General features: G+C 38.6%; 2 protein-coding genes and 1 long non-coding RNA gene across 6 annotated transcripts in view; 2 read left to right on the top strand and 1 right to left on the bottom strand.

The window, feature by feature from the left end:
* Positions 1–15,867, bottom strand: part of LOC131958447 (ragulator complex protein LAMTOR5-like) — a 182,498-nt gene extending 166,631 nt beyond the window's left edge. The window contains exon 1 of the mRNA XM_059323504.1: positions 15,858–15,867. The gene's annotated coding sequence lies outside the window, so the exon portion shown is untranslated. The remainder of the gene's footprint in view (positions 1–15,857) is intronic.
* On the top strand, positions 775–9,118 carry LOC131958449 (uncharacterized). The gene is made up of 4 exons (XR_009389237.1): positions 775–820; positions 5,048–5,174; positions 6,048–6,203; positions 9,013–9,118. It is a non-coding gene; the product is annotated as an uncharacterized LOC131958449 (long non-coding RNA).
* LOC131958444 (von Willebrand factor C domain-containing protein 2-like) lies at positions 12,055–14,671 on the top strand. Of its 4 annotated transcripts, none has more exons than XM_059323497.1 (4): positions 12,055–12,119; positions 12,406–12,556; positions 12,975–13,130; positions 14,553–14,671. In XM_059323497.1, exons 2-4 carry the CDS (start codon positions 12,431–12,433, stop codon positions 14,592–14,594), a joined length of 324 nt encoding a protein of 107 aa, XP_059179480.1. In that variant the 5' UTR covers positions 12,055–12,119; positions 12,406–12,430; the 3' UTR covers positions 14,595–14,671. The 4 variants fall into 4 exon arrangements, with proteins under 4 accessions (XP_059179480.1, XP_059179481.1, XP_059179479.1 ...); XM_059323498.1 differs by having other exon boundaries at positions 12,075–12,096; XM_059323496.1 differs by having other exon boundaries at positions 12,079–12,096; positions 12,419–12,556.
* Positions 15,868–22,720: the final 6,853 nt, after the last annotated feature.

The raw sequence follows: 22,720 nt of genomic DNA, 5'->3' as shown, positions 1-22,720 counted from the left end.
TGTCGCGCCCATATGACCTATGTCGCGCCCATATGACCTATGTCGCGCCCATATGACCTATGTCGCGCCCATATGACCTATGTCGCGCCCATATGACCTATGTCGCGCCCATATGACCTATGTCGCGCCCATATGACCTATGTCGCGCCCATATGACCTATGTCGCGCCCATATGACCTATGTCGCGCCCATATGACCTATGTCGCGCCCATATGACCTATGTCGCGCCCATATGACCTATGTCGCGCCCATATGACCTATGTCGCGCCCATATGACCTATGCCTATAACGCTGTTTTATCTGATCATTTGTTTTGGACGCCCCGCCCCATCTCACCATCTATTCAGCAACCCTATTTCTTTCGACCATTTGTTTTGGACTCCTAATCTCACCATCTATTCAGCAACCTTATTTCTTTCGACCATTTGTTTTGGACTCCTAATCTCACCATCTATTCTGCAACCCTATTTCTTTCGACCATTTGTTTTGGACTCCCCATCTTGCCATCCATCTCAACAGCCCTGTTCCCCTGGACCATTTATCTGTTGACGAAAACATCGGAGAATAGAACAGCTGGTTGTCACATACAGCCCTTATGTCACAGCTCGTCTGTAAATTATACCCAATTACTGCAAGAGACAATGACAGTTTTTAGACGTAATTAACTCTATTAACTTGATCACACACAAACAGGGAGACCTCTATTATCATCTAATGATTATTGAGATACTTATGATTGCACGTGCAAAATTACTAATTGCTAATATAAAAGGTATTTCGGATTGGAGTGAACATACTATTTGTTTTCATTTCGTTTGAGGTATGTTTTTGTATTTACACCACAGCATATTAAATATGTTTTTTTTTTATTTACACCACAGCCTACAAAGTATGTTTTTTGTATTTACACCACAGCATATTAAATATGTTTTTTTATTTACACCACAGCATACAAAATATGTTTTTGTATTTACACCACAGCATATTAAATATGTTTTTTTACTTTCTCGTATATACGTAGTATAGAGAAAGTATTGTAATCGTGCAAAAAAAAAAAATCGAGATTTTTACAAATCTCGACGTTTTACACCTCACTGATACGGAAAAACATAATTTTGCAATCTTGTCCGTATGTCTGTGTGTGTGTGTGTCTGTGTGTCTGTCCGTGTGTAAACACGATAACTTGAGTACCGTTACAGTTAGGTTGATGAAATTTCATATATAAGTATTTTATCAAAATCGTAGATCCGTATCAACTTTTGAGCGATTTCCGACAACCGGAAGTGGTACTTTTTCTACTTTGAATTTTTCAAAAGCCTATAACTTGAGTACTATTTCAGATAGATAAATGAAATTTCACATGTAAGTAAAAGATCTAATTCTCTACCTTCTGTTAAATTTTGAGTAATTTCCGTTGACCGGAAGTAGTAATTTACGCTACTTCCGATTTCTCAAAAAACTAATGTAAATTTTTAAAGTACTAATAATATTGCGCACTATTATACACACCTTTATTAGGCGTTCGCTTGGTGCGCAATTGTTTTTTACTGAGATTCTATTCTATTTTTAAAAGTTTCAGTATTTAAAATGGATTAAAAATCATAACTATATCCCCAGTTACCATCCCCTGTTGTTTTATATAAGAATATTCGAGAAAGTTTAGGGGAGATCACTACCGGTTTATTATTTACACCACAGCATATTAAATATGCTTTTTTTACTTTCTCGTATATACGAAGTATAGAGAAAGTCTTGTAATCGTGCAAAAAAAAAAAATCGAGATTTTTGCAAATCTCGACGTTTTGCATCTCACTGATACGGAAAAACATAATTTTGCAATCTTGTCCGTATGTCTGTGTGTCTGTGTGTGTGTGTGTGTGTGTGTGTGTGTGTCCGTGTGTAAACACGATAACTTGAGTACCGTTACAGCTAGGTTGATGAAATTTCATATATAAGTATTTAATCAAAATCGTAGATCCGTATCAACTTTTGAGCTATTTCCGATAACCGGAAGTGGTACTTTTCCTACTTTGAATTTTTCAAAAGCCTATAACTTGAGTACTATTTCAGATAGATAAATGAAATTTCATACGTAAGTAAAAGATCTAATTCTCTACCTTCTATTAAATTTTGAGTCATTTCCGTTGACTGGAAGTAGTACTTTACGCTACTTCCGATTTCTCAAAAAACTAATGTAAATTTTAAAAGTAATAATAATATTGCGCACTATTATGCGCTTTTTTATTTCGCGTTCACTTGGTGTGCAATTAATTTGTCTACGAGATTTTATTCTATTTTTAAAACTTTAAGTATTTAACATGGATTAAAAATCATGTCTATAGCCCGAGTTCCCATCCCCTGTTATCTATAATAATAGTTTCGCTGTCTGTCAAGAACGCTCTGTCTGACAAGAACGCTCTGTCTGACAAGAACGCTCTAGAGAAAACACAAGCAAAATAAAAACATGCACAGTAATTCGAAAAACGAAATATGACGTCGACACATTTAGCGTAGAGTAGAACATAATCTCAAACCAGAGAGTGCACACAGTCATATGACGTCATTGATTCTACATTGAAAAAAAGGAAATGTTGTCTAATCTAAATGGTTTGCGTGAAGATTTTCTTGCATACAATTCTTCGGGTAGGGGCGAAGCCCCACCCCCCGCGTAAGAACGTCTGAGCCCCCCCCCCCCTCCCCAACTCAAAAGAAATTTCCTCATCGATACTCTATAATAAAATTACCGCCTAATTAATGTGTCTAATCTAAAAAGTGGTTTTCTTGCAATGGGACGGTAGACATGTTTTTTTTTGGGGGGGGGGGGGGGTGGAGGGGTGGGGGGGTGTGTGGGGGTGGGGGGGGGGGGTGGTGTGTGGGGGGGTGGGTTGGTTTCAGTGTTTCTTTCAGACTTTTTCCTCCCCGGAGAGGGGTGGGGGTACTTGAAATTTTCGGGGGCGGGGGTAGAATTTTCTGGGAGGGGGCGGACACTGGAAAAAGTATATAATTATATTTCGTTGAATGGGACGGTAGACATGCTTTTTTGGGGGGTGGGGGTGGTGGAGGGGTGGGGAGGGGTGGTGTGGGGTGGGGTGGGGGTGGTGTGGGGGGGGGTGGGGGTGGTGTGTGGGGGGGGGGGGGTGGTGTGTGGGGGGGGTGGGTTGGTTTCAGTGTTTCTTTCAGACTTTTTCCTCCCCGGAGAGGGGTGGGGGTATTTGAAATTTTCGGGGGCGGGGGTAGAATTTTCTGGGAGGGGGCGGGCACTGGAAAAAGTATATAATTATATTTCGTTGAATTGGACGGTAGCCATGTTTTTTTTTTGGGGGGGTGGGGGGTGGGGGGCGGTGTGTGGAGGGGGTGGTGTGTGGGGGTGAGGGGTGGGGGTGGGGGTGGTGTGTGGTGTGTGGTGGGGGTGGGGGTGGTGTGGGGGGTGGGGGGTAGGGTGGGGGTGGTGTGTGGGGGGGTGGGTTGGTTTTAGTTTAGAGAAAAGAGACAGCACTATCAGCCTAGCGCCCGTTGTACCCTTCCTCAACGGGCCATTTTTCTCGTTTTATATAAGAATATTCGAGAAAGTTTAGGGGAGATCACTCCCGGTTTATTTTTTTATTTACACCACAGCATACAAAGAATCATTTTTTTCACTACGTCATACAACGTATGTTTTTGTATTTACGCCATATAAAACTACAAAGTATGTCTTACACAGTATGTTTTTATTTAACCTACATCATACAATTAGTCTCTTTGTAGAGTTACACTGCATCCTACAATAAAGACATTGTGACATGCGGTATTGCTAGAACTCATCTAACAATTTTATATTTTAAGTTTTTGCTTCATGGTATGTGGGCCTATACATATTAAACAAGACAACATAGCTCCCCACTTTCGACCATTGAAATAATTATAGTGTATACAAATCGAAAACTAGTACATAGGAGAGAAAAACTAGGTTTTAATATGGGAAGTTTTGGGCTTGTGTGTGTCTGTGTGTGTTTATGATGTGAGTGGTGATAGTGTGAGAGGGAGCAGGAATTTCTCTCACAAGCTGGTGCCGGTTGACCTTCATTGGTGAAGAATCTCAAGGTCGTCCCAGAAGACGTGACACCTACGCCGTGCTTACAGGTACAGAGTATTCCACACCTAGGGTCTGATGCTGTTCGCCTAAGAGCAAGGGTTGTTACCAGGGACGTAGGGAGATGGGGGGGGGGCGGGGGGGGGGCGGACCGCACCGGGTGACACCATTTAGGGGGGTGACACCAAGGCAAAAAATAGCAGAATATATAGAGAAAAACTTGAGGGGGGGTGCAAATCGAAAGTTTGAAAGTTTGTCCCCGGTAAGGGTCGCTACTACGCCTCTGGGGGGGGGGGGTGACACCATTAAGTGCCGCACCGGGTGACACCCGACCTCGCTACGCCACTGGTTGTTACTATTGTGACGACCAACACGAGTTTGTTACTACAATGTTACTGTTACCCTGAGAATAGACTGGTCAAAACACCAGGTTTGCTGAACGAGATTACTAATTCTATAGGGCGTACATGCTGTGTTGTACTGAATGGTACAAGCTACACACACCAACTACTGTTTGGTACACACTACACACATCAACTACTGTTTGTTACAAACATCGACTACTGTTTGGTACACACTACACACACCGATTACTGTACAGTACACACTACACACACCAACTACTGTGCTGGTCTGTGACGTCACAAGCCCATGTTTCATCATCACAACAGACACCTCTGTGCGCACCCGGGTTCAATGAGAGAGCTCTTTAAAAACACAAGTATACATTTTTATTGGCATTTGCATTTAGTAGAGAGTATTTAAAAAGTCTAAAAAATTTCAATTTGGTCATTATACACCAACCTAAAACAGTTTTGCACATATAGACGTGATTGATCGCTGTAAGGTGAATTTATTTTCTTCTAGATATCTATTGAGTAAAACCTAGATCGATGTAAGGTAATCTTATTTTCTTATAGATATCTATTGAGTAAAACCTAGATCGCTGTAAGATGATCTTATTTTTTTCTCTAGATATCTAATCTAGTGACTATACCCCGATCAAAGAAAGATGAAGCTACTGTTGATGTTCTGTTTGCTCGGATTTGTGGCTGTTTGCAAAGCTCAAGACAGTTGTGTGGTTGATGGTGTTACCTATAGGGTAAATAGATTTATTTCTAGATGTGTTACTTATAGGGTAAATAGATTTTTTTCTAGATGTGTTACCGATAGGGTAAATAGATTTCTTTCTAGGTGTGTTACCGATAGGGTAAATAGATTTCTTTCTAGGTGTGTTACCGATAGGGTAAATAGATTTCTTTCTAGGTGTGTTACCTATAAGGTAAATAGATTTCCTACCAGATGTGTTATCAGTTTTGTCTATCCTCTTTTCACGTTCTTGCCCTAGAAACATGGGGCAGATGAAGTTGGGTTCATCTGTTTCAGTGATCTCGACAAATAAACTATTCCCATCCGCCTTTAGTTTCCTTAACGTGGGTTAGGTACCCATCAAACTGGATGGACTCAGGGACATTCTACTGAATTGAACCCGAATTCGAACTCGAGACTTCTGGGTTAGCAGTCTAGCGCTCTACCGATAGACCACGCCGAAGCATAATTGTGTCTATAGAAAAAAATTAAAGATAATCAGTAATACTAAGATAATTGCTTAATTGTTAGTTGCAAAATGGCAGTTTTATCACTTTTCGCATTTATTGGCAGAAATCAACAGAGATTATCGCTTTTTAACGATATCTAAAACGTCGTCTCCTTCACTCCATAGAGATGTGAAGTAGCAAACTGTGGTTTATTATTTCAGTTGGAGTTTCTTCTTTCTGAATAATGGTCATAATTTTTTTTTATAGACAGCACTTGAATCCACAAAATGCTCACATGCAAAATACAGTTTATACTCCCAAATGAAGTGTGATTCACAGAAGTATAAAAACACATTGAACACGACATTTTCTAAGACCTGGACTATAATTAATGTTTCCCCCCCCCCCTCCCTCCCCCACCCCCCCCCCCCCCCCAGAACGGTGAGGAGATCCCAACAGGCGACCCCTGCAACCCGTGTTACTGTCACGTACCAGCAGGCCGCGTGTGTGCCGCACTCTACTGCTCCTGGCCCAGGTGTGACCCTGGACAGGCTGTGACCTACTACCCTGGTCAGTGCTGCCCTGGATGCGAGGTCAGTGCCCTTTTGTCCAGATAATTTATTAACCGCTTACACATTCCCCAATAATGTATACATGATAATTCTGTCCAGATAATTTAACCGCTTACACTTTCCCCATTATACATGATAATTTTGTCCAGATAATTTAACCGCTTACACATTCCCCATTTATGTATACATGATAATTTTGTCCAGATAATTTAACCGCTGACACATTCCCCATTAATGTATACATGATAATTTTGTCCGGATAATTTATTAACCGCTTACACTTTCCCCATTAATGTATACATGATAATTTTGTCCAGATAATTTAACCGCTTACACTTTCCCCATTATACATGATAATTTTGTCCAGATAATTTAACCGCTTACACTTTCCCCATTAATGTATACATGATAATTTTGTCCAGATAATTTAACCGCTTACACATTTCCCATTAATGTATACATGATAATTTTGTCCAGATAATTTATTAACCGCTTACACATTCCCCATTTATGTATACATGATAATTTTGTCCAGATAATTTAACCGCTGACACATTCCCCATTAATGTATACATGATAATTTTGTCCAGATAATTTATTAACCGCTTACACATTCCCCATTTATGTATACATGATAATTTTGTCCAGATAATTTAACCGCTGACACATTCCCCATTAATGTATACATGATAATTTTGTCCAGATAATTTATTAACCGCTTACACATTCCCCATTTATGTATACATGATAATTTTGTCCAGATAATTTAACCGCTTACACATTCCCCATTTATGTATACATGATAATTTTGTCCAGATAATTTAACCGCTTACACATTCCCCATTAATGTATACATGATAATTTTGTCCAGATAATTTAACCGCTTACACATTCCCCATTAATGTATACATGATAATTTTGTCCGGATAATTTAACCGCTGACACATTCCCCATTTATGTATACATGATAATTTTGTCCAGATAATTTAACCGCTGACACATTCCCCATTAATGTATACATGATAATTTTGTCCAGATAATTTATTAACCGCTTACACATTCCCCATTAATGTATACATGATAATTTTGTCCAGATAATTTAACCGCTGACACATTCCCCATTAATGTATACATGATAATTTTGTCCAGATAATTTATTAACCGCTTACACATTCCCCATTAATGTATACATGATAATTTTGTCCAGATAATTTAACCGCTGACACATTCCCCATTAATGTATACATGATAATTTTGTCCAGATAATTTATTAACCGCTTACACATTCCCCATTTATGTATACATGATAATTTTGTCCAGATAATTTAACCGCTGACACATTCCCCATTAATGTATACATGATAATTTTGTCCAGATAATTTATTAACCGCTTACACATTCCCCATTTATGTATACATGATAATTTTGTCCAGATAATTTAACCGCTGACACTTTCCCCATTAATGTATACATGATAATTTTGTCCAGATAATTTAACCGCTTACACTTTCCCCATTAATGTATACATGATAATTTTGTCCAGATAATTTAACCGCTTACACTTTCCCCATTTATGTATACATGATAATTTTGTCCAGATAATTTAACCGCTGACACATTCCCCATTAATGTATACATGATAATTTTGTCCAGATAATTTATTAACCGCTTACACATTCCCCATTTATGTATACATGATAATTTTGTCCAGATAATTTAACTGCTGACACTTTCCCCATTAATGTATACATGATAATTTTGTCCAGATAATTTAACCGCTTACACTTTCCCCATTAATGTATACATGATAATTTTGTCCAGATAATTTAACCGCTTACACTTTCCCCATTTATGTATACATGATAATTTTGTCCAGATAATTTAACCGCTGACACATTCCCCATTTATGTATACATGATAATTTTGTCCAGATAATTTAACCGCTTACACATTCCCCATTTATGTATACATGATATTAATAATCTGTGATTGTTGTTGTTTCTAATTTGTCTACACTGATTATGAACTCACTCACGCAATATATAATTTACATAGAAAATATATACTTTAACCACTGCACCCTCCTCCAGACTAGACGTTTTTAAGTCCTTCCCCGAGAAAAATCTCTAAAAGAAACTCTGTTAAAGTACCTGTGTGCTTGTGGTCTAGTCTTGTAACTCAAATTTCACCCAATTTTAATATAGTGATACATTTCTTAACGAATACGCCGCAAAAGTCTAGTTTTTAATCTAAATAGATAGTGAATTCGTGATTACAAATTAGTTAAAATATTACATTAACTCCTAAAGGGAGATAACAGCGACACCTCGATTTTTCGAGTTGTTTCCTCACACTAGAACCGACTAATAAAGGGAGATAATCATAGTTTATATAAGATCACCAGCTATTGTTTGAATGAAATGGATATGAAACATGTTGAGGACTTCAAGATTCAGAGTTTTTTTCAATAAAAAATTTGTGTTAAAGCATATACTCCAACATTCATTTGGTCAACTGGAAACTATTGTAGCTTAAAAACGTTTATTTATATAAACTGTTCTGTTTATAAACTATACTTTAAATACATTTGTTTTTTCAATAATTAATTTTATTGGAATTACGTCGAATTGGTCCTCCTATTCAATATTTTTTTATTATAAAATTTTATTTTGGTAAACTTTTTATAAACAAATGTTAGTTTTTAGAAACTTTTCATTTATTAAGCTTTTCTTTTGGTAAACTTTTCCTTTAATAAACGTGTTAGAAATAAATGTTCATTTAATAAACTCATTGAATAAACTTTTCTTTTAATAAACTTTACTTTCCCTAGCCTGCACAACTAGTCAGCTGAAACAAGAGCTCCTTCATCCAAAGATTTCCATAAAAATGTGAATTGAACAAAATAGCGAAATAAATTACATGTGAACCGCTCGAAATGACTGATGTTTTCTATTGTTGACGTGTAAAGCAGTATGCTTAGGTTTGCATGAAGGAGAAGATTAGTTTTGTGGTTTATTTAGGTTGAGAAATGAGCTAAGGATTTGTTTAAGGGTTAGTTCTTGTAATATGAGAAAATTATTTAAATTATCAAATGGACCTGGTAATTTATATGTTTCAGGCCTAACAAATTAACCTGGTAATTTATATGTTTAAGGCTTGCAAATGTGTGGATAGACATATTAAAAATATTTTTTTTTCTAACCTAAAACGGCTGATATAAGAAAAAATATTCCGCCTCGTAAGTCTTAAGCCTAGGTCTAATACATGAGGATTGAAATACTTCAAACACCAGATGGTGGTGCGTAAAGTCGGATGCAGCATCCCCCCTCACCCCCACCCCCCACAACCAACCCCATGAATAACATTCTTTGAGAGTCCATGTTTTAGAGCATTATATACGGCGCTCCACTGCTGGGGTATTTTTTGTTTTGTCTTCTGACAAGACTCAGGTTTTTGTTAAAGCTATGAATTATTTCACAAACTCTATTATAATCACATATATACATACATACACGTACCATAGTATGTATTGGATACCTTTACTACAATTTAAGGAGCCACTCTCACTTTTATTAATAGTTATTTTTTTAGCGGTTGATTATGATATATTTAAAGAAAATCATTATATTTTTTTTACTTAATATATAAAAGCTTACTTTAATATATGTTTTCGTTTTTTTTTTATTTTATAAAATTAAATCGCATTAGTAAAATACTTGTCTATCATTTTAATTTTTTTTGTCTTATTATTTCAAAGTATGTCACATTGCATTGTCATTGGGTCCTGCCCTACTTGTCAAGTTTGAAAAACGTCGTTCGGTAGAATTTGTTGAATAGCTTCTCATCATTTTCGCCCCATAGCAGACCATCAAGTACAGAAAAAAAATACAAAAGCACTATTATATAAAAGAAAAACAACAAGTTTCTCCACACAAACAACCCTAATCTGGTCACTCTCAGCAAACCTACCAGTTTCCACAATGTTGTATACCTACTTTTGAAAGTCAGAACAAACCTACCAGTTTCCACAATGTTGTATACCTACTTTTGAAAGTCAGAACAAACCTACCAGTTTCCACAATGTTGTATACCTACTTTTGAAAGTCAGAACAAACCTACCAGTTTCCACAATGTTGTATACCTACTTTTGAAAGTCAGAACAAACCTACCAGTTTCCACAATGTTGTATACCTACTTTTGAAAGTCAGAACAAACCTACCAGTTTCCACAATGTTGTATACCTACTTTTGAAAGTTAGAACAAACTTTCCAGTTTCCACAATGTTGTATACCTACTTTTGAAACTTAGAACAAACCTACCAGTTTCCACAATGTTGTATACCTACTTTTGAAACTTAGAACAAACCTACCAGTTTCCACAATGTTGTATACCTACTTTTGAAAGTTTGAGCAAACCTACCAGTTTCCACAATGTTGTATACCTACTTTCGAAAGTTAGGAGTACTTTATTAAAATATTTTTTAAAGTATCAATATTTTACAATGTTAAATTCACACTTGCAAATCTGTATTTTTTAAAAATATTTTCTACGTCGTGTGATAAATTATACAACGACCATCACTAGATGATGTAATTCTTTGCATTTAGGCGAAGCTAATTGAACAACAAAGTTAAATGACCAACAAAGTAAAATGACCAACTAAGCAACCCAGCTAAACTTACAACAGAATAGGGGCTCATTAGTTTCTGCAGCATGATGTTGTGGTGACTAAGTTAAAACCTCTATTCCTCCCAGAGGCGGAAATCAATTGTTGTCTGTGAGCTCATTTAAGAGAAGAAAAGAAAGTCATTTTAAATTATTGCGATATAGACAATATACAACGGTGTTTACTGTTTCACTACTTATCATACGTCATAATTTGTTTATATATATATATATATATATATATATATATATATATATATATATATATATATATATATATATATATATATATAGTTTTTTGTTAGTATGTGCCCACAGCGTTTTCCCTACATTAATTAAACGATACACCCCTGATCAAGACAACCATGTGTTGAAATGAGCACGCTAATTGGTCGAGATTGTTTACACTACAGTAAATACATGATGACAAACACCAGTGAAAAATGATACTGCTGACATTCTGTTTTGGATTCCAAGTAATTCTATTAGTTGGGTGGAACTTTTTTTTATTAAATCTTCAGCTTTGGTGACTAAGCCTGTTTTGTGGACAGGTTAGCTTGATGGACAGGTCAGCTTGATGGATAGGTCAGCTTGATGGACAGGTCAGCTTGATGGACAGGTCAGCTTAATGGAGAGGTCAGCTTGATGAATAGGTCAGCTTGATGGACAGGTCAGCTTGATGGACAGGTCAGCTTAATGGAAAGGTCAGCTTGATTGAGAGGTCAGTTTGACGTATAGGCCAGTTTGATGGATAGGTCAGTTTGATGGATAGGTCAGCTTGATGGACAGGTCAGATTGATGGATAGGTCAGCTAGATGTATAGGTCAACTAGATGGACAGGTCAACTAGATAGACAAGTCAACTAGATGGACAGGTCAACTTGATGGACAGGTCAGTTTCATGGATAGGTCAGTTTGATGGATAGGTCAGCTTGATGTATAGGTCAACTAGATGGACAGGTCAACTTGATTGATAAGTCAGCTTGATGTATAGGTCAACTAGATGGACAAGTTAGTTTGATAGACTGGTCAGAAAATGTGAACCAGGAGTTTGTTTTTATTATTGGTAGCCACTACATCTTATCGCCTATCTGAAAATGACATCAATTAGTGCTCCATTACGTTTACTGAATGTCAGACAATTAAGCAGCTATGTTTCATCTTGCTTGAAATGCCAACCTTGTACTCTGGTGCTATAAATGTTCTGCACCAGATGTCTCCAATCCAATCGATACTCAATGTTGCTATTTGTATAACTTTTCTCACACTTTATTTATGGTTCTGTAATTGTGATAATTTTCTCCTTTTGACATTTTTTATATTCTCGACCATTTATTTCAATTATTGTCTCGTTTTTTGTAACTTTGATAGTTTTTTTTTTCTTATCTTGACATTATTTTAATAATTGAGTATAAGTTGTGTACTTTTGCCAATAGTTGTGTATTGAGCTATGTCATGTATGTTGTTGTTTTATCATTGTCTTCTTACTCTACATGTCTTTACGTATGTTATCCTTGTCTATAATCTTTTGTTTGACTAAGTCATTATGATTGTGCTAGATTAAACTTCCAGCACCATACGACGATGATGAAATACGTTCTTGTTCTGGTCTTGCTGGCAGCAGCGACTGTCACCACAGCAAAAGGTGCGTGTAAAGATGAACCAGACGAATCCAAAGGTACCTGTGTGATCGATGGCGTCACCTATCAGGTACGGGCATTTAAATTCTCGATAGTGTTTAAGGTTCAAACCATGATCTTTGTCAAAAACAATGGTCCCATATAGATGTATTGATTAATGTTTTGTAGCATACCAGTCACCACCAAAGATAGATATAACAATGTGGTGTCAGTGATCACAGATATATATATATATATATATATATATATATATATATATATATATATATATATATATATATATATATATATATATATATATAACAAGTAATGTGGTGTACCACGTCAGAGACCACAGATAGATATAACAAGGAATGTAACGTTTCGGTTCAAGGGACGGAAGGAATGTTGACCTCCAGTATTTTCTGATGTAAAAATATGCCTGCTGTGTATATATTTCTCTGATGTCATTGTACAATTAAAACTGTAAATTGGTTTCGTTACTTCAGTACAATGAAAGAATCCCAACGGATGATCCCTGTGAAGAATGTCACTGTCACGACCAATCAACACCTTTGTGCGTGATCTCATACTGCGAATTGCCAAAGTGCCAACAAGGCTACCAGGTCGTCTTCCCAAAAGACCGGTGCTGCCCTTATTGCCAGGTACTAGTGTTTGTTAACTTACAGCTGACAGTGACCTTGACAAAGACTCGTTCTGCCCTGGGTGTCAAGTACTTGAGTGTGTTTACTGTTGACCTTGACCTTGACGCGAAGATGGGTGCTGACCTAGATGCCATGTGTGAGATTGCTTACGGCTGACCATGACCTTGACCATGGCCCATGGGTGCTGACCTAGATGCCATGTGTGAGATTGCTTACGGCTGACCATGACCTTGACCATGGCCCATGGGTGCTGACCTAGATGCCATGTGTGAGATTGCTTACGGCTGACCATGACCTTGACCATGGCCCATGGGTGCTGACCTAGATGCCATGTGTGAGATTGCTTACGGCTGACCATGACCTAGACCATGACCCAATGATGGGTGCTGCCCTGAATAATTAGTTGACCTTTGAGCTAAAAAAGTTCGAGCTCTGAGGGGCGGACCCAGATCGACACTTATCCTCTTCAGTTGTTTTTTAATAATTGTCAAAATACACTTTCGTAATTAAAAGATTATATTATAATGCTTTTCTGCTTGGAAATTTTGATTTGTTTACTAGAAATTATTCGCCTAAAGTAGGAAACGAGTCTAGATTATAGAAGTAGGGTCTACCTTTAGTTTGTATGATCTACAAATGCGACCCAGAGGGGGGTGGGGTGGAGACTGTTGAAACTTTTGTGGGGGGAGGCTAAATTTTACGGGGAGAGGAGCCCTAGGAGCGTACACTAGTAAAAGTATATTTTTTATATACATTCTATTTCTTTATAGGGGCAGTTGACGTTCTTCTGGGGGCTCAGCCCCCCCCCCCCCCACCCCGAAGAGTTGCCTAAAAGAAACTCTAAATGCGACTTTTGTCACGTTTGAGGTTAGGTGCAAGAGTTAGGGGTATGGCTACGACTAAATTTAGTACGTATGTGCAGTAACTACGTGTAGATCAAGTTTAAATTCGATTAAAATGCCGATTCTGGATAAATGTCCGTTTTCAATGACATTTTTTGTTTCCGGTTAAATTTGAAGATGAGATGGTGATTTTGGTTTTGATTTCGGTTTATAGAAAAAGATAGATCTAGTAACCTAGCGCCCGTTGTATCTCTCCCACAAAGGGTCATTTATCTAGTTTTAAATAAGCGTGTACCTATTATTGTATCGTAGCTTTGCTGTGTAAGACATGTATATTTGTTAATTCTTCCAACCCTTCTTGACTTTTCTTATCATAGACAAAATCTTTTTATTACCATGAAATAAAATAAAAATCATTATAATTTGAAAACACTAAAACTCAAAGCCTTACTGCTTAAAAGGCTTATCCTTTTATCTCTTAAGTGTTTCTATTGTTTGTATCCATTTACGCTTTTTTTATAACACTCAAGATCTTATTAAAATTTAAAGTCACAATTTAATTCTCCTTCTGTTTCCATAGCCCATCCCTCAACAAGTGACACCTTGTCTGACCAAGTCATGAAGAGGATTTTATCATCGGCAAAAAACTGAAACACGAATCATTAATAAAATAGTTTAATTATATTTTTCATTGTACAGTTTTCGTGATTTTTGTGTACGGCGTTATTAATTACCACGAGTATTAAAACTGAGTTAAGTTATTAATGTGGCTGTAAATTCTTATGTAGGAAGTTGTATACGAGTGGTAGATAACACACTGATAACCCGATGATCTAGAGTTCGGATCTATAACCAGGTCCATTCGAGTTTACCCGGTTGATGGGTAGTGTCTGACTTGTTGGTTCAATAAAACTGGTCGCACGTGATATGATACACATACTTACATCATAGGTGAGCTCAGAAGAAACCGATCAGCTCTACTTCACCTGCCATGATGTATCTAATCCGGACTATGAAGATGTCAAACGAGCTTGGTTTTTCTGTTGAAAAAAGAGCTGTGAATACACATCTAGAGATCGTAGAAGAAAGCCCAAACAAAATAGTGGCACCTCTTGGAAAATTCGTGAATGTGGTCAAAACTGTCCAGTGGCCGCATTTTCTGAAATAAACATATAGGTCGTCGATCAAAGCCTCTGGATTTCCTTAAATCTTACGTAGAACGTCTTTATTCGGTATATTTGTAAGGGAAATAACTTCCTAAAATATTAATTTTTCGAAGGTTTTTATTCTATTGTGACGCTTGTTACTATTTGTTAGAGTAATAATTTCAATATCTGTTAATAAGAGTACCTTTGTTAAATTACAAAAATCGATTAAAAAGCTAAATTAATTTAATTACATTATCGCTTAACCTTAGTATGCGCAATAAATCTGTTCGTAATGTCTATTTTATAATTGAAGTAAATTGATTAAAATTTGTGAACTACAAATTACTACAAATAATTTTAACCAAGAGTATTGAACATTAAAGTATGCATCAATATTTACTCATTCTTTTTTAAACTACCACGCGGGGACGGTGTGATGGGACGGTAGAACTTACGAGAAATCACGATCTGAGTCTCTAGGACGTCCTCAGTCCACACTGGTCAGTTAGGACAACGAAGTTGCTGCAAATAGTGTTGACCACACTATCCATCATACGCGGAGATCATTGAAACAGATGAACTCTACTTCATCTGCACCATGTGTGTTGGGCACAAATGGTAATTGGTGATGATGAGATGAGAGAAACTTTTCAAAATAATTGTTTTGAGTTTTATTTTTTCCCGTTACGATGTACTTTAGTCTAGACTTAATGTACTTTAGTCGAGTCTAGATTTGATACACTTAAGTCGAGTCTACACTTGATGTACTATAGTCTAGTATTTATGCACTTTAAGCCTGTTTAATTTAATATCTTCGACAGCTGAGATTAGTCCTTCAAATATTCTAATGAGACCGATGACCTACATGATTGCATTTTGATGATTTTTACGAACACCAACGCCTTAGAATTCAGGGGTCTCTAAACTTTTTAATCCGAGGGCCGCATTAACTATCACATTTCAGTTTGGGGGCCAATTTGTTTCTAGGTATGTCGTAATTTTTCTGAGCAAAGTTCCTCAGCCATCACCAACAAACTTTTTTCCGTGGACAAAAAGATCTCCGCGGGCCGGATGAGAGGACCTCGCGGGCCGCTTCCGGCCCGCGGGTCGTAGTTTGGCGACCCCTGCCTTAGATAGTTAATGTTGCTATCGTACTGTAACTGTACCTCTGGGACTGTAGATCTTACTGTAACTGTACCCATGGGACTGTAGATCTTACTGTAAGTGTACCCCTGGGACTGTAGATCTTACTGTAACTGTACCCCTAGGACTGGGGATCGTACCGTAACTGTACTTCTGGGACTGTAGATCTTACCGTAACTGTACCCATGGGACTGTAGATCTTACTGTAACTGTACCCCTAGGACTGGGGATCGTACCGTAACTGTACTTCTGGGACTGTAGATCTTACCATAACTGTACCCATGGGACTGTAGATCTTACTGTAACTGTACCCCTAGGACTGGGGATCGTATTGTATTGGGGATTGCATCAAAATATATAAAAAACTGATTAGGGGTCTAGTTCTGACGGACGTAGAATATTTTATTTGTTCCCACTCTTTCTTCTCGTTATGGCCATTACCGGCTTCATCTTTTGGTCACTAGACCGACAAAGTAGCGCATGTCGGGATTTGTGACACAACGGGCTGTGAGGCCGCATGTTAACATATTTATATCAAACAGTTTTTTTTTATCCTATCACATGCTTTGGGCTGCTGTATCATTTAATAGTTTCTTAATTTACTAAAAATAAATGACAATTTTACTCTTTCTTTTATAAGATATTCTATTTTTTTTTAAATATACTATTTTTCAAAATGTCCTACTATAAAAGGTAACCTACTTCAATTTTTTTTCTAGTTTTTAAAACGTCCTATTTCAAATGTCCTATTTTAAAAATGTCTTTCTGTTAAACTATCTTATTTTTAAAATGTTCTCTTTCTAGAAATGTTCAAAGCTTACCAGAATGTATCTTGTTTGTTAAGTTAAGTTTCTGCTTGCTTAAATTTTGCCCTAAAGCCTGGAGCAAAAATCAGTAAACCAGAGCGGACAGTGGAGTGTCAGTTGACCTTGATACAGAGATAGCCGCTTGTATAAAAACTTGGTCACTCAGGCGCTTCACGTTTGATCAAATGTTGGTGACAAGTTTTCTTTTTACATGTGGTTTTTAGATCATTTTACTTTCTCGTATATACGTAGTATAGAGAAAGTATTGTAATCGTGCAAAAAAAAAAAATCGAGATTTTTACAAATCTCGACGTTTTACACCTCACTGATACGGAAAAACATAATTTTGCAATCTTGTCCGTATGTCTGTGTGTGTGTGTGTCTGTCCGTGTGTGTGTCTGTGTGTAAACACGATAACTTGAGTACCGTTACAGCTAGGTTGATGAAATTTCATATATAAGTATTTTATCAAAATCGTAGATCCGTATCAACTTTTGAGCGATTTCCGATAACCGGAAGTGGTACTTTTCCTACTTTGAATTTTTTAAAAGCCTATAACTTGAGTACTATTTCAGATAGATAAATGAAATTTCACATGTAAGTAAAAGATCTAATTCTCTACCTTCTGTTAAATTTTGAGTAATTTCCGTTGACTGGAAGTAGTAATTTACGCTACTTCCGATTTCTCAAAAAACTAATGTAAATTTTAAAAGTACTAATAATATTGCGCACTATTATGCGCTTTTTTTTATTTGCGTTCACTTGGTGTGCAATTAATTTGTCTACGAGATTTTATTCTATTTTTAAAGCTTTAAGTATTTAAAATGGATTAAAAATCATGTCTATAGCCCGAGTTCCCATCCCCTGTTATTTTATATAAGAATATTCGAGAAAGTTTAGGGGAGATCACTCCCGGTTTATTTTATTTATACGTAATTAAAATTGTAATATTTTTCATGTTTCTTTTTCTGTTATTTTTTTTCTTTAAATCAGTCATTAAATTTGGATTAAAATTGTAAGATTATATTTTTACTTGTAATCGACATTTTAAATAAAGCATTACTAGGAGACGATTGTGTATCGAAACTGCCGAGCGAAATTTCGAGCATTTCTAGCTGGTCGATTCGTTTCAAACTTGGCACGTGGTTCAAGACCCATCGACAATCTAATATGACATCAAATTTGACTTAATTGGATGCCTAATTAACTTTTTATGAATTAATTAAAATGTACTAAATAAAATAGGGGGGGGGGCTACTAATTATTACTCGCGCATTTTCCTCTGCTGTAGGTAGTTGCCAAGGTTGGTTTATAGTTTCCATTTATGTTGGTGTGGCTGTACGCTAAGTGCTAACGTTGTGTCCACAGGAAAATGAAAGCCATGACTGCTCTTTGTGTGCTCACTCTGGCTGCAGCCATCATAGCAGATGACGGGCCTGACAGCTACTGCTCGACCGTCCCCGTGAGTAGGCTCGAGGTTTTATATGTACTCACGAGCATGGATCAGCGTAATTAGTGAGATACAATTATACAAATAACATTATGACCTTCAAAAAACAGACATGTGTTATCAGGATATCGCTATGCTCCGCCCATTTGACATCAGCGTCAAGTCATATTGTGGCATATGACACAAGCGCCACCCCCAACCCCCCCCCCCCCCCCCTCTCACCATTGTGATGTGACCCATTCCTTTCGTTCATGTTACAAAAGCTTGTATGTAGCATCAACTAGTGTCTCTGAAATATACGTCTCCCCCATAGCAAACATGAGGCTAGTGAATCCACTAACAGTAAAAGACAAAGAAAATAGTGCATTCCCTGAAGAACCTGAACAAATGAAATCAAGTTTCTTTATTTTCAATTAGTTGAGCCAGGTACCCATTATAGCTGAGTGCGCTCCGGAATCTAACCTCCCTAGACATTTGCGTTAAAATTCATGCAATCTATCTCCCAACCACGTAGTTCCACGTGTCTTGCTAGATGTAAGCAGCTTAAAGCAACATAGTCAGCAGGTTAGGGTAATCCGAACTATACGTTAAGATGCACCATCGTACCTGTTATAAGACACCTCCACCATCTTTATCTATTTCAGGCCGGAAGCTTCTACCAGAAGGACGCGTGCACTTCCTGTTTTTGTGACGACTCGTCACGTAGCTCATGTGCGACTGTGTCGTGTCAAATACCAGACTGTGATGGTGACTCACAGCTGGAGTACGTGGAGGACCAGTGCTGTCCTACCTGCTCTCAGGTCAGTGTTACCTGCTCTTAGGTCAGTGTTACCTGCTCCCAGGTGTTACCTGCTCTCATGTGTTACCTGCTCTCATGTATTACCTGCTCCCAGGTCAGTGTTACCTGCTCCCAGGTGTTACTTGCTCTCAGGTGTTACCTGCTCTCAGGTGTTACCTGCTCTCCAGTGTTACCTGCTCCCAGGTGTTACCTGCTCTCATGTGTTACCTGCTCTCATGTATTACCTGCTCCCAGGTCAGTGTTACCTGCTCTCATGTGTTACCTGCTCTCATGTATTACCTGCTCCCAGGTCAGTGTTACCTGCTCCCAGGTGTTACTTGCTCTCAGGTGTTACCTGCTCTCAGGTGTTACCTGCTCTCCAGTGTTACCTGCTCCCAGGTGTTACCTGCTCTCATGTGTTACCTGCTCTCATGTATTACCTGCTCCCAGGTCAGTGTTACCTGCTCTCATGTGTTACCTGCTCTCAGGTGTTACCTGCAACCAGGTCAGTGTTACATACTCCCAGGTGTTACCTGCTCTCAGGTGTTACCTGCTCTCAGGTGTTACTTGCTCCCAGGTGTTACCTGCTCTCAGGTCAGTGTTACCTGCTCTCAGGTCGGTGTTACCTGCTCCCAGGTGTTACCTGCTCCCAGGTGTTACCTGCTCTCATGTGTTACCTGCTCTCAGGTGTTACCTGCTCTCCAGTGTTACCTGCTCCCAGGTGTTACCTGCTCCCAGGTGTTACCTGCTCTCATGTGTTACCTGCTCTCAGGTGTTACCTGCAACCAGGTCAGTGTTACATACTCCCAGGTGTTACCTGCTCTCAGGTGTTACTTGCTCCCAGGTGTTACCTGCTCTCAGGTCAGTGTTACCTGCTCTCAGGTCGGTGTTACCTGCTCCCAGGTGTTACCTGCTCCCAGGTGTTACCTGCTCTCAGGTCAGTGTTACCTGCTCTCATGTGTTACCTGCTCTTAGGATTGTGTTACCTTCTCTCAGGACAGTGTTACCTGCTCACAGGTGTTACCTGCTCTCAGGTCAGTGTTATCTGCTCTCAGGTGTTACCTGCTCTCAGGTCAGTGGTACCTGCTCTCAAGTCAGTGTTACCTGCTCTCAGGATAACACACCTACTCCCAGATCAGTCCCTCTTGCTCCTAATTTTGTCCATCATGCTCACTGTGTTGTTCTTTCTGCTTTCAAGTCAAGTCAGTCCCTCCTGCTCTCAAATCAGTCCTACTCCACCTGCCCTCAATGTTGCCCCTAACTGTTCTCTTGTAAATGTTGTCTCAACTACATTCATGTCAGACAACCCCAATCTGCTAGCTCTACAACCCCACCTAATGTCAGACAACCCCACCTAATGTCAGACAATCCCACCTAATGTCATACAACCCCACCTAATGTCAGACAACCCCACCTAATGTCAGACAACCCCACCTAATGTCAGACAATCCCACCTAATGTCAGACAACCCCACCTAATGTCATACAACCCCACCTAATGTCAGACAACCCCACCTAATGTCAGACAACCCCACCTAATGTCAGACAACCCCACCTAATGTCAGACAACCCCACCTAATGTCATACAACCCCACCTAATGTCATACAACCCCACCTAATGTCAGGCAACCCCACCTAATGTCAGGCAACCCCACCTAATGTCAGACAACCCCACCTAATGTCAGACAACCCCACCTAATGTCAGACAACCCCACCTAATGTCAGACAACCCCACCTAATGTCAGACAACCCCACCTAATGTCAGACAACCCCACCTAATGTCAGACAACCCCACCTACTCCTGCTCCTGACTGAGGTTAGCTCTGAGTTACAACGACTCCGGATAGCCATGCTCCTTAAACTTCTCATAGACTGGAGACATTATGTCTCGGAATAAGTTAAAGTGTTGTAACTCTTCTGGAATGGTATGTGTTGTCGCTTCACTTTACGTAGCTTACAATCCCACCGTATTAATGGCATTAATGAGAAACTCATGAAATCTCTCTATGAAGCTAACGACCTCACTGTGTTCAAACTAATGGCATCACTGAAAGTGTCCTATATTCTCTTCAGGTATCAACAGACGACACACAACAGCCGGACAACCCGATGGAGTGAGACAGTTTTGAAAGTCTGGGTAAATTTCAAGACAATTTGGAGGTGAAGGTCTTCGTGTAGTACCTTCATTTTCTATTGAAGGTCTTCGTGTAGTACCTTCATTTTCTATTGAAGGTCTTCGTGTAGTTCCTTCATTTTGTATTGAAGGTCTTCACATTGTATCATTATTTTCTATACTAACTGTATAAGCAGAATATATTTAGTAATTTACATTCATCGTTCACCACACTCATTTCTTTGATGTAAAAGTCATCAGTACTTTGTGTGAACAGTGAATAAAAATAAATAACAAAGGAGTATGACTTAATTGGATCACTTTAACCAGGTAAATGGAGAAGATAACTACTTCTGTCACACGTCGGTAAAGTTCAAGTAAATATATCGGGTAGATGAAGTAGAGTTCATCTGTTTCTCTAGCCTTGCCGTGTGAAAAGACTGTGTAGTCATCACTATTTTCAGGCTTTTTGGTCAGATACCCTTCATAGCTAAATGGACAGTGACGTCCTGTCCTTCATAGCTAAGTGGACAGTGACGTCCTGTCTTTCATAGCTAAATGGACAGTGACGTCATGTCCTTCATAGCTAAGTGGACAGTGACGTTCTACTTTCATAGCTAAGTGGACAGTGACGTCCTAACCTTCATAGCTAAGTGGACAGTGACGTCCTAACCTTCATAGCCGTTTAGACAGTGACGTCCTAACCTTCATAGCCGTTTAGACAGTGACGTCCTAACCTTCATAGCTAAGTGGACAGTGACGTCATGTCCTTCATAGCTAAGTGGACAGTGACGTTCTACTTTCATAGCTAAGTGGACAGTGACGTCATGCCCTTCATGGCTAAGTGGACAGTGACGTTCTACTTTCATAGCTAAGTGGACAGTGACGTCCTAACCTTCATAGCCGTTTAGACAGTGACGTCCTGTCCTTCATAGCTTAGTGGACACTGACGTCCTAACCTTCATAGCCGTTTAGACAGTGACGTCCTGTCCTTCATAGCTAAGTGGACAGTGACGTTCTACTTTCATAGCTAAGTGGACAGTGACGTCCTAACCTTCATAGTCGTTTAGACAGTGACGTCCTGTCCTTCATAGCTTAGTGGACACTGACGTCCTAACCTTCATAGTCGTTTAGACAGTGACGTCCTGTCCTTCATAGCTAAGTGGACAGTGACGTTCTACTTTCATAGCTAAGTGGACAGTGACGTTCTACTTTCATAGCTAAGTGGACACTGACGTCCTAACCTTCATAGCTAAGTGGACACTGACGTCCTAACCTTCATAGCTAAGTGGACAGTGACGTTCTACTTTC

This window comes from Physella acuta, unplaced genomic scaffold, assembly GCF_028476545.2.
Source record: "Physella acuta isolate Inbredline_101_S28 unplaced genomic scaffold, ASM2847654v3 ptg001328l, whole genome shotgun sequence".
In the NCBI taxonomy this organism is placed as follows: Eukaryota; Metazoa; Mollusca; class Gastropoda; family Physidae; genus Physella; species Physella acuta.
Note: the sequence above shows the minus strand (reverse complement) of the source record. Positions and strands in the feature narration are given on the sequence as shown.

Bases quoted from the DNA above. Each gene is read 5' to 3' on its own strand.
- LOC131958444 (XM_059323496.1), top strand. The intron at 12,557-12,974 runs GTACGGGCATTT...TCGTTACTTCAG, and splicing joins TCGATGGCGTCACCTATCAG to TACAATGAAAGAATCCCAAC. The intron at 13,131-14,552 runs GTACTAGTGTTT...CTGTTTCCATAG, and splicing joins GGTGCTGCCCTTATTGCCAG to CCCATCCCTCAACAAGTGAC.